The sequence below is a fragment of the Eptatretus burgeri genome, chromosome 8 (genome assembly GCF_056783735.1).
Source record: "Eptatretus burgeri isolate ZD-2024b chromosome 8, Ebu_testis_v1, whole genome shotgun sequence".
NCBI lineage: Eukaryota > Metazoa > Chordata > Myxini > Myxiniformes > Myxinidae > Eptatretus > Eptatretus burgeri.
This window is the reverse complement of record NC_140968.1, coordinates 79364311-79377381: the sequence shown is the minus strand read 5'-3', so window position 1 is coordinate 79377381 and position 13071 is coordinate 79364311. Positions and strand designations below refer to the sequence as shown.

The 13071-nt window shown below is 40.8% G+C and overlaps 1 protein-coding gene across 1 annotated transcript in view; it reads left to right on the top strand.

Annotated features, from left to right (window-relative positions):
• LOC147022136 (sodium channel protein type 4 subunit alpha B-like) overlaps window positions 1–13071 on the top strand; it is a 144364-nt gene that overhangs the window by 102107 nt on the left and 29186 nt on the right. Inside the window, exon 15 of the mRNA XM_085892749.1 lies at window positions 8589–8694. Within this exon, the coding sequence (XP_085748875.1) occupies window positions 8589–8694 (106 nt within the window). The remainder of the gene's footprint in view (window positions 1–8588; window positions 8695–13071) is intronic.

The window sequence follows — 13071 nt, the reverse complement described above, 5'->3', positions numbered from 1 at the left end:
CCAAACTCACCTCCAAGCTAATCTAACCTGGTTTGAATCCTGACCCAGCTATAAACTGTCATCCTCAGTGATGATTCATCAATGTCTATGCTGTCCCTCGGATAGACGTTAAAAACAGGCGTCAGATCTGCCTGCATAGTTTGTGAATGGTAAAGATCCCACGGTGTCCTTCATGAAGAGTAGGCGAGCTATCGCCGCCACGCTGAACAGATTCCAAATTCCTACCCTAATTTAGTCGAATGTCAGGCCCTGGCAGCCAGTTCGTGGAAGACTTTGCCCATCTCTCCCCGGCCAACCCCACGAGCGTGGAAATAATTGTGGTTTGAATTCAGAAGAAAAAGAAAATTCAGATCTGTGTGTTCTTGATTCTTACAAACAACATTCCAGCTAGTGAAGTTGACCTTTATCCTTGGTTCTCGTGATCGGTTCTGATAAACAAGTGGCAAAGCCGGTTTACAATACATGTGAACCAGATAACAATGATTCTTGTGCAAACATCCACTGTATCTTAACATACAAGCAACCCCATGAGTCATAATATCGGTAAATCCTCCGCTCACCCCTTTCTGCAGAAATTTTAAATACAGTATTTCAACGTAAGATCCGAATCGTCATTTTGTGGTATTACCAATATGGGACTTTCAAAATGATGGAATCTTCCCCAGAATGCTCGGTGTGCATGTGCAGAAACCACTAGCAACAGTAGTCATCGGGGCAGGGAACTTGTATAGTGCTTGCCAGATAAGGATTGTAACCTAAAATGGCTCACAAAGCTTCTAAAACAAGCCAAAAATAACAAAAACTCCTGTCGTTTTGAGCAAAGCCTGTGGTTGGCTTGTGGACAGTGAATTCTACCCGACCTCCCCAAACATCCCTGTCAGTGAGTGGACTTTGAACCATGGAGAATTGTCTTTTGTGAAGATGGCAGGCTTGGTGGTTTATTTAATGGACATCTGCTATTGGAAAGACGATGCTGTCATTGCTTAGGTCCTGGTATTCAATCGCTGGTATTGGCAATGCCATTCTTTCTTTTTTGTACCTAAGTACTATATGCGGTTGCAATGCTTTGTTTTCTGTGTTCACGCTAGATGGGATCCTCAGGTTGTACATGAGCATTACTTCCTCGTTCTTAATTATCACTTTTGGTTCATGTTTGCATGAGTTTTCCAGGATTGGGATGTTGAAGTTTTTGTAGACGTGCCAGTGGATTACTCCACATACTTTGTTGTGCCTTTGTATGTACAGCTGTTCAGACATGAGTTTTTACATCTTGATAAGAGGTACCTTTGGGCTTTCTGTTTCTACCTTGCAGAACCTACACTTGTCCCACCATTTCTTAAAGCCATTCGTGTAGTGTCCTGGGTCTTGGGCATTGATAATGATTCGTTCTCCATCCCAGTTGAGCTGATCTCTTCTTAGCCAGTCCAATGAGCCTTCTTTGTCGATGCTAAATCTGTCCAACTCATATATATAAATATATATATATATATATATATATATATATATATATATATATATATATATATATATATATATATATATATATTCTACACACGACAAGAGATCGGAAGATTGGTCCAGACAAATGTCCAGTCTATATCAGGATGCCCTGGAAAGGGCAATCATCACGAAGGTTTGAAGTACAAATCAAACGTATTGTGTCCAACACATTTCTGGCTTTGCATCCCTGAGTAATCTTTACCTCTCACCATTTGCTGACGTCAGTCAAGCAAGGATGTGCTACCCACCTCACAAACCAGCAATGTTATTTATGAGTTTAAGTGCCGATGTGAAGCTCGGTACGTGGGATGCACAACACTAAGATTGGCTGATCGGATCAAACAACACATCCCCCTGGCGATTCCAAGAAAGATTGTGAGGGTTAGAACACAACCAGTGCGAGCATGTAGAAATATCCAGCAACCACCGGCCACTGCACCTGCTTCATCTGCCATTGCACAGCACCTGGTTGCCAACCCTATCTGTGCATAACCAGTACAATGCAGATATGTTCAAGATATTGAGCCGAGGTCGGAGCTCGTTTTATTTACGTATGTTGGAAGCAACCTTCATCCTTACCACCATGCCGGCTTCAACGCCAGTGTGTGTGTGTGTGTGTGTGTGTGTGTGTGTGTGTGTGTGTGTGTGTGTGTGTGTGTGTGTGTGTGTGTGTGTGTGTGTGTGTGTGTGTGTGTGTGTGTGTGTGTGTTTGCATGTGTGTTAGTTAAATCCACTACCATTGCACACTTGCATGAACATTAACTCAACACCTCTCATCCATGGACACTTGTTATATCTCCTATATTTCAATGAGTCGGATTTGCATTCAGGAACAGAATAGTTTTGGTTAACCATTGCGGAATTTCCACTCTTTCTTCTAAACACGGAAAATTACGTTTCAAAGCTGATTTGAATTACAAATTTCATGCAAGCAACGGCAGGTTAAAAATGCCCGGGAAACAGAACTGAGTCGCTGTAAACACACACAGCGCATGCGTAAAAGGACTCGTTTCACGTTCATATGTCATTTTGAAAGTCCCTTATTAGCGGTTCACATAACTAGTACTCAGGTACTCATGCACAGTAAAAAAAATTTTTTTTAAACAAACAAAAAATAAATGCGTACTTCAAAGATGCTCAGAAAGCTCAAATGCGTACTCCCGACCACAACCGAAAACTTTGATGGAAGGTTTTCTCATCTGGTGTAGATCAGACTTTTCCGTGATATACTGTGATTTAAAAATTTAAGTGTACAAAATTAGTTGATGGATTATAAGTTATATTATAACTTAAAATATTTTTTTTTTAACGGTACATCTGAGAACACGCGAGCAAAAAGGAAGAAGAGGGGTTTTTCTCATCTCGCGTCAGTAAGATTCTTTCGTGATAATTCTGACAATTGATTTACAGTGATTTCAAAATTAATATGTACAATATTTTGTTTATAAATTATAACAATATACTTTATAAGCTATATTGTAAGTTTATAACTGTTAAGATTAAAAAAAAAAAAAGATCTAAGGAGAACGTGCTCGCGAAGAGGAAGAAGAGGAGGCTCAGGAATGTCCAGAATGAAAAAAGAGCGGTTTGTGAGTGTCTCCTCTGGAGTGAACCGTTCTGACAGGGCGCTTACAGAGGAGAAAGATGCAAAAAAAGCCTGAGAGGTGCACTAAAAAATCAGAGTGGAGATTGGGAAAGCAGACGAGCGTGCTCGAAGGTGACAAAAATGTTTTTGTGAGTACCAAACCATTTCTGCTGGTACTCATTGGAGAACCTAATTTAAAAAATTGTGTGAACTCTTGCTGATAATTATCTTTTATTTTAGAGGTCTGAATTTAAGTATCTTATTTGACCACTCGGATAAAGCTATTGTTATTGATCATAAAAGACCGGTCCAAAGGTCTTTCATTGTTATTTAAATCTTTGAATTCAATGTGATTTGCTATTTCACCATTATTGAGATGAAATTTTCACCATCGCTGTGACTACTCATGTGGAATGTTTTAATGATAATTGTGACGTCATAAGTCACGTGGTGTAGCAGCCATATTGGAAAAACGGAAAAACTTTGGTCCTCTATATCTCTGAAACCGTACCAAGGAAAAAAAATTGAAACTTGGCACATAGCAAGTACATGGGGAATGAGATTGATTTTTATGATATCATAGGTGCCTTCGTTATGACGTCATAATTGCATATGTAGAACGTCACATCTAATCAGTATGAACATTTTTGAGGGTCATCTAGGGATAAAATGTTCCACAGAAAAAAAAAATTCATTACGGCATCAGTCACGTGCTTTGGCAGCCATATTGTTTTTTTTCTTTTTTTTACCTTCAAAATTTTTTTCTCTGAAGTGGCTGAACAGATCGAGGTGAAACTTTGCATGTATGACCGCCTGTCCATGAGGAACAAAAGGTTCACACATGTACCATAGGTCACATGGTTGGCAGCCATATTGGATTTACCCTAAAACCGATAAACAATACACCAATCAAAAGAAGTCCTGGCGAGGGTCTGCAATCTCTGATTACTCTTTTTCTTGCTATTATTAGTTTAAGAGGGTCACGTTGTAATTGGTGTAACCTTGACTCGGCTTGTTTCTTTTGGCTGTCTTCGAGCTTCACAGATTTTATCCTCATTTTCAACACTTTGCTGACGACGCAAACTGTAGCAGTCGCGGTGGAAACACATATCTCAAATGGGGTATTCTTGTATCTTTATATCTGTTTAAATTATTTTTCTTTTGATCTTTGTGATTTTTTTTTTTCACAGCTTAATCCACCTGCCTGTCCAAGGCTGTTACGATTCTATGTAAAAGGGGAAACCATTTAAACAGCAAAAGCAAAAACATTTCTCATGAGTATACATTGCTTAATTACGGTGATGTTACACCACCAAAGTGATGGTATTTCTGTATTTGTAATATGTCGATGGCGACCAAGTTGTGAATCGAGTGGATGCCGGCCAAAAGAAGTTTTGACTCTTGCGCTTAGTTGAAGTGCAGTGTTGCTTTTTAAATGAAGAGACCAACCTTGCCAATGCTATAAAGCACTGAGTGTGTGCAGAAAAAGGACAGAGGGAGATCTCACTGAACCATAATCATGAAACTTCATCCATCAGAGACATTTATGGCCTCGTGGGACATTCAAGGCTTTTAAACAGCCAGTCATGAGCACTTTTTATCTTTGCATTCCACTTAATGGCGTAACATACATTTTGTTACAGGCATTCGATCGGGGGGAGACGTTACGTATTTTTCAATATAATTATTTGATTGTGTGAGTGCATTGAAGTGTTTTTAGGTCTGGTCTATAGTGTTATCAATCCAGGAAAGTTTTCTGCCACAGACCGTCGGAGCGCGTCGAGAAAGGGTGAGCACGGAGGAAGGTGGAAGAAATGGACTTCCCTCGCTCCTCCTCTGACCCCACAGGAGTCTCCCATTGACCCCACCACTGCAGCAGAAAGTAACCATTGTGGAATAGGGCACGGGCAAGCATGGAGGAAGGGTTGGGAATGAATCTGAAAGCTGGAGAAACCTAGAGGAATGATGCGAACCACTGAACAAAATAAGGAGCTCTTTGTCGATTTGTTGGGATTAGCCGTTGTGCTATACGACGCTCGCTTTTTGTCTGTTTGTTGCAAGGTCTCTGAGGTTAATGGGACTCTATCTTCTCGTTGCAAGTAATCCTTGTAGAAAAAGGCTGATTCGGTGATCTGATCATGAATCGTATGGGAGCATTCCATTTACATCTGGAACTTAGGGATTCCCAAAGCCAAGGCTGGGTTAAATGGGATTGACTGGAACTGTCTTACACATTAATTATGCTGGAAACTATTATATGCACATTCCACAGGTGGCTTTTCTGTCAGGTTGATTCTGCTGAGAATGTATTAAGAGTTGGTCATGGATGGGTGCCTGCTTGAGTTGACCTGGACTCTGAACCAGGCATCCTATAGGGCATGCTCCCTGTTGTGCTCCTGAAGTTTCTTATGTTTGCCGAGACAGGAATCCTGCCTGTTTCAGTAATGAGAATGACAAAGATCAAACTATTTTAATATGAAATGAAATTGGAAAATGGCATCGAAGAGAATACAAGTTATACGTTAGGGAACGCAATGGCAAGGCCTGGAGAGGAATATAATGGGAAAGAATGTCCATTTGTGGAAGAAATTGTGGATGTGTCTGAATGAGCACATGAGGTTGAGATTGGCAGGACATATGAAAGAGTTAAGTTGGGAGGATGGCACACTGGACACAGGAAGATTATTCCACATTGTGAAGAATAAGGGACGAGTGAATCCAGGTGGGCAACCAGTGTGGACTTTGCGAGGGTGAGCACGTGAGTGTTTCTTGACAAATGAATGTGACCTAGGGTGACTTTGAGGATGGCAGACGTTGAAGAGACCAGGAGGAGCAAAGCCAGACATAAGCTTGAAAAACATTAAGAGCCCACCAAATTGCCACCAGCGGGAGAGTGACAGTCCTTCGGAATCCGCTTCCTGCCTGAAGATTACCTATGAAGTTATTGCTAATTTAAGGAGGCTTCTTTAGCAAAACTTGCAACACCATTAAACTAAGCCACACCTAGAACTCCTAAAAAATCCTATATTTGTGGATGATTTTGTTCTTTAGACATCAAATTTTTGAGGACATTTTTGATAAAGAGAAATAAAGGGAAATCAGGGGTCTTTGACATAAAGATAAATAAATACATTTAACATGTGGTTGATAAACTACTGCATTTCTATCAAAAAGAGCCACAGTATGAAATTAGTCTAATATTATCGACACAATTTTTAGTGTTATTGGCCTTCTTTTGTATCGCAACACCTGGTTGCGGGTAGCATCTTTTGATGGGGCACGGCTGTGCCACTGATCCAGTGCCCCCTATAGGTCGGCGCTGGAATTTGAGCATGTTGCTGGCGATAGCTCTCCCACCCTTCACGAAGTACACCGTGAGATCTTTAACATCCACCAACTATTGCTAACGGATGGGACTCCCAGTTTAATGGCTATCCAAGGGACGGCACACACATTGATTATTTTTTTTAATGGGGTGTTTCTCATGAGGGGCTTGCAAGGGGTTGGGTTGGATCTTAATTGAGGGTAAAACAAATTCACGGTGGGATTGGAAAAGGGTAGGAATGGGGGAATTGGAGAGAAAGGTAAATTGGGAGGACTGTGCACAGGAAATTGTCAGTGACTGGGAGTGGGGTTTGAACAAAAACTTTCTGCTTCTTTTTACCTCCACCACCGAAGGTGAAGGAGGTTATGTTTTCACCCCTCTCTGTTTGTCTGTGTTTGTTTCTTGCAAAATCGAAGATTTTTCAAGTTTATTGGTCAGTCGATTTTGTTTGTTTGTTTGTCTGTTTGTAATCTACAGGTCACAATTTTAAACAGGTCTTCACGAAACTTCACTACATGGTCGACTTTGTCAGAAGGAAGAAGCCTATTGTGTTTGAGGTCAAAAGGTCAACATAGGCCCCAGGTCAACAACTAAAGTGCAATTTCAAAAATCCTCAATTTTCATCTGATTGACTTGAAATTTGAAGAGGATTTATATTGCAGGTCAATTAATTCAACTATTCATTTATTTTTGAGGTCAACATCGACCAAAAGGTTAACATAGGCCAAAGGTCAACAACTTAGGTGAGATTTCTAAATCCTCAATTTTCATCTGGATTGACTTGAAATTTGAAGAGGATTTATATTGCAGGTCAATAAAGTCAACCAATTATTTTTGAGGTCAACATCGACCAAAAGGTTAACATAGGCCAAAGGTCAACAACTTAGGTGAGATTTCTAAATCCTCAATTTTCATCTGGATTGACTTGAAATTTGAAGAGGATTTGCATATCAGTTCTCTGAATTCATGTACCAATTATTTTGGAGATCAACATAGGCCAAAAGGCCAAATTGGGCCAAATTTTATAAAACCCTCAATTTTCATCCGATTGGCTTGAAATTTGAAGAGTATTTGCATTTCAGGTTGCTGAATTCAACCATCCATTAATTTTGAGGTCACCATAGGCCAAAAGGTCAACATAGACCAAAAGGTCAATGAAGGCCAAATTTCTGATATCCTCAATTTAAATCCAATCAACTTGAAATTTGAAGAGCATTTGCATATCAGGTCACTGAATTCAACCACATATTAATTTTGAGGTCACCATGGGGAAAAAGTCAAAATAAGCCAAAACATTTTGTTTCAAATCCAGCCCATCAGTTGGATAAAAAACATGAGCTGTTCCACCTGGCAGAGGTATGCACTACCGAGTGCCATTCTACTTTGCGCTGTTTTGCCAAGTGTCGCTTGATGAGTGTTCGTTCATTTGTCTGTTTGTTTGTCCGCACAGAACTTTTGTATTTTTCTCTGCAACCGGTGTCGGATTGAGACGAAATTTTCACCATTGGTGCGACTACTCATGCAGAATGTTGTAATGATAATTGTGACATCATATGTCATGGAGTGTGGCAGCCATATTGGAAAAACGGAAAAACTTTGGACCTCTATATCTCTGAAACCACACCAAGGAAAAATTTGAAACTTGGCACATTGCAAGTACTCCTCATGGGACATGAGTGTGATTTTTATGACGTCATAAGTTCTTTCGTTATGACATCATAATTGCATATGAGGAACGCTACATCCGATCAGTATGAAAAATTTTGAGGGTCAACTAGGGATAAAATGGTCCACATTAAAACATTCATGACATCATCATTCATGTGATTCGGCAGCCATATTATTTTTTTTTTACAAAAAAACATTCAAAAATCTTCTTCTCTGAAGTGGCTGAACAAATTGAGGCAAAATTTACACGTATGACTGCCTGTCCAAGAGGAACAAGAGGTTCACACATATGATATCTTCGGTCACATGGTTTGGCAGCCATATTGGATTTACCAAAAAACCTATTAAAAAAATATACCACTCAAAAGAAGTCTTGGTGAAGGTTTGCAATCTCTGCTCTTTTTCTTGTTGTATATGCAATGCTCCTTCATGGGTTTTAAACATTGTATCGAAGAAAAATTACACGATACATCCCGGAATGACTGACAATTGCAACATTCATTCCATCAGTGCCTGGATGATGAAGAGCCAGTGCCTCCTGAACAGAAGATCTCCAACCCGCGATATATTACTGTGGCCATTGATTCCCCGAAGCGAGACTGTGACTTACTTGAAGGTGAGTAGACAGGTGGGCATAGTTTTAACTTCGTGTGGATTAATTCATTCCATACTGTAAAACATTTGATGTTGAATAATCCCCTAGGAATGACCGCTAATTTTGCAGTGGACGAGGTTTTCCAAAGCACATTTCAATTTTCTGTTTAAACCTTGACTCAGGTGTTTTGGGATTTTTTTTGTGCAACAATACATATATATGAGAGTATATTTTTCTTTTCTAACAGAAATTATGTCGTTTGTTTAATTCAGCCATTTTCCATGTCATTTGCTCTTTAAAAATTTAAGTCCATGTCCTGAAAAGATGGGGAAAGGAGGATGGGGTAGAGGTGGTTAATTTACATATCCTTACCACTTCCATCCTTGGCTCTAACAGCTCCGAGGATTTACACTTTGTGTGTTGTACATCGACAAGTAAGTGAGTGTACACTCTGTAATGTGCATCTATACTTGATGATATATGGAACCGTATCAAAGTAGTGCATCGACTAAAAACATACTTAAACTCTGAAGGTCTATCAATGTGATCATGCATAGGGTTTCCCATGGGGAGGGTTCTCGCTTCAGAAATTTGTTACTGGGAATGTGTTGGTGGTGACTTTGAGGCTAATTTCATGACAGGTAGGATATTCCAACACGTCACGCTTCATATTTATTGTGTCGACTGGAATTGCATGACCGTTCTGCAAACAGTTCTTTGTGAAGTATATTTGGTGTGTACACCATGTATTCTAAGCTTTGATTTGATATTACTTCATTGGATTTAATTTGAGTTAATTGGAAGTACCCAAAGTAATATGTGCACCAACTTCTGAGGACTTCTGAAATTAAACTTTCAGGCATCTGAACAGGCCTGCATAAACAGACTGGGAATATATATATATATATATATATATATATATATATATATATATATATATATATATATATATATATATATATATATATACATATATATACATATATATATATATATATATATATATATATATATATATATATATATATATATATATATATATATATATATATATAAAAAAGATACATATCAAATACTCAAAGCCTAATGAAATATACCTTATGAAATACATAATTTAATCAGGTGTTCATCTCTCAACCCTGACTGTCGTTTCTTATGATCCCCATTTGGATCATAGATCCGATACCTCTGAGGTTGAAGTCTCTTAAATAATTGTGATGTGCACTTTTTATATCACGTAATACCAAAAAAATAATTCAATCTGTGTTTCCTGAAGAAAAGTTCAGAATGTTGGAATGCAAGGAAATCAAAGCCTTGATGTTGCAGGAGGCCATTTGACCAATCATTCTGCCACTATCCCCATCACATCAATTCAATATATCAGTTTATTTACTCTATTTCACTGGGAGGGGGTGGGGGGGGGGAGAGTTTGGAGGAGAAAAGTGAGCCTGGAATAAGGATATCACCAGGGTGGTTTGGGAGTGGGTCAGAGGAGGCCAGAGGGGTGTCAGATGAAGAAGATTTGAAGAGTGAGGAATGAACAAACACCAACAGCACATTCAAATAAATAAAGGAGATGTTCATTTTTGCCCTGATTAAAATGAAAAAGCCAAATAAAAGTTTAAAATGCTGATGATATTGTTGAAATAAGCCTGGTGTTGGTTTAACGGTTAAGGTGGCTGGCTTCAGATCTTAGGGTCTTGAGTTTGAGCCCCTGTCGTGCTGTTAAATATCACCAGGTAGGTTTACTCAGACAGTCATTCTTCTGAGGTCGGCAAAATGAGTACCAGCTATCTGGTAACAGTGGCACTGCATTAGCAGCACACCTGCACTCCCAGCAATGATGCAACCAGCAGCCACATGCTGCACACTAAATAATAATCGTTGATATGACATGATTAATTAATTGAAGCAAATATATAGGATATTAATGGTTGGCATTACTACCAGTAAGAACAATATTGCAAAATATGTGCATGGTGAATCGCCTTAAGACATGCATCAGGTATTTATATTATTTGTATAAAAGGCTTTGAACAATCATGGCAAAACCTGGTAGTTTTGTTTCCCACTTTGCAGTCAGGGACATGCCAAAACATAGCTGTTACCTGTGGAAGAGAGACTGACATTCATGGTTGGAGATGTTGTGTGACGTGTATCATTCCTTCCGACGCACAAATTTGTTCACTGAAAGTGACCTTGTTTGTATTCTTGCTTTCAACATCACAATGTCGTTGCCATTTGCCATGTTGGATGAGGCTCGATCGACTCTCTGAATATGAATATATATATATATATATATATATATATATATATATATATATATATATATATATATATATATATATATATATATATATATATATATTGTTGTGGTTGAGGAAATTCGCAAACCACCATTCAGGTCCCGTAGGTGAGATATCTCTGTAAGTATATGTGTAGTTAGCCTAAACCCGTTGTTTAGAGGGAATAAATATGATTCATTCGGGCTGCGACCCTTTAAGATAGCCGTTTTTCTGTTCTGTCTTTATTTTGAACCAACCACGTCTCAACCGCCATCACACAACAACCACCAACCGCAACGCCGCTTCACAACAACGCCAACAGCCACGACCTTTACCGTCATGGCTCGCTCCCGTAAACATCGCATCACCGCCATTCCAAGCGTCGCCATGGCCATCACCGCCACTTTAGGCCCTCCACCACCTTCACCTCTCCTCCTTCTGCGGCCATTCCCGCTCCGCTTGTGAACGCCGAGCGTCAGGTTGTCCTGGCCTCGTGCGGGACGCGCGTTGAGCCGCGGGTACAAAGAGCGGCCTTTCCGAGGGGAAGTCGGATCAGGAATGAAACGCCCACTTCCGATCCGTCCAATCATTAAGCGCGGGGCGATTTGGCCCCGCCTCCAGGCGCGTCGGAGTAGAATCGATATATGCAAATTCGAGGATCAGGGGAGGTTCACGCCCACTTTTCCTCCATCCAATGGGCAAGCGTGGCTCCGCCCCCGAGTTCATCCTGATCCGGAAATCTGCATATGGTTTCTCCTGCCGTACTATAAAGCGCCGAGCGCGGGGCGAATTCAGTGAGTTTCTGTTTCGGGCTCGGGCGAGTTGGAGAGGTGTGGCGGCGGCGAAGTGTGGCAGCAGCAGTCAAGACGGGTCTGGAGGAGAGTCGGTCTGTCGGGGTTCGGAGTCTGTCGGGGAGCTGCAGAGAGGGGAAGCCGGGAACGCGGTTGAGGGCGCAGTGGAGTCGCTCGTCGCGGGACCCAAGCAAGCCAGCTATCCTCTTTCCCCAGAGCATCAACAACCCCCCCCTGTTTCCCCCCGCGCTGAGATAGTGCGAAAAGGGGGCCCCGTTCCCACCCCATTCCAAGGAGTGCCAACGAAACCCGCGGAGGAGCGCGGAGTCAGGGCACCGCCGCGACATTTTGCGGCTCATCACAAGACGGGAAGGCTCCACGCGGTCTCGGCCCCAGGCCCGTCTGCCCCTTTGTCGTTGAGGGTGGCCCTTTTCTTTTGCTTTTGAGTATATGTGTTGTCGGCGCCGTCTGTAAAGTAAAACTGTGTAAGTGTTGCCGTGTGCTCGCGTAGGCGGTAGTAGATCTGCATTGTGTTTCTTTTGTTGCAATTGCTTTTGGTGCATAATTGTTGTGTTTCTTTTACATTTGCTTTTGGTGCATAATTGTTGTAATTGTATATGTGTGCTTTCCGTTTGCAGCGGAATAAATGTGCCTCATGTTGAACTGTTTCTCCCGTTTCGCTTCGTCTTTTCTTGAATTGAATCTCCATCTTACTTCACGTAAAGGGTTGGTAGTGGGCTAAATACGCCCGACAATTAATTGGAATCGTCGAGGTTGATGATAACACCGCTCGGTTATCCCGATAGTACGGAACGGGTCGCTTAAAGTGGCCCATGTCCGAAGTCGACCTGCGGCGAGGTGCGATCGCCCGGTCTACCCTCCGTGTGGGTACTTAAGTAGCTCGAATTTGGCGAACAACCCTATCCTACGCGGGGGGCCGATTGGCACGATCGTGGTGAGGCCGAAAGGCCCACCCGTGACTAGTTCCCGGCGTTAGTCCGAGAGGGTCACGACGGAATTGTCCGTCCGGTGGGCGACGTGCCGCGATTCGAGTTACGTGGCCGCTCGCACGCCGGCGGGCGCGAATTCGCAACAATATATATATATATATATATATATATATATATATATATATATATATATATATATATATATATACACATATATATATATATATATATTTATACACATATATATATATATATATTTATATATATATATATATATATATATATATATATATATATATATATATATATATATATATATATATTGTTCTCCCCAGGCAATCTTTTTTATGAGGTACCATACAGAGAGTCATA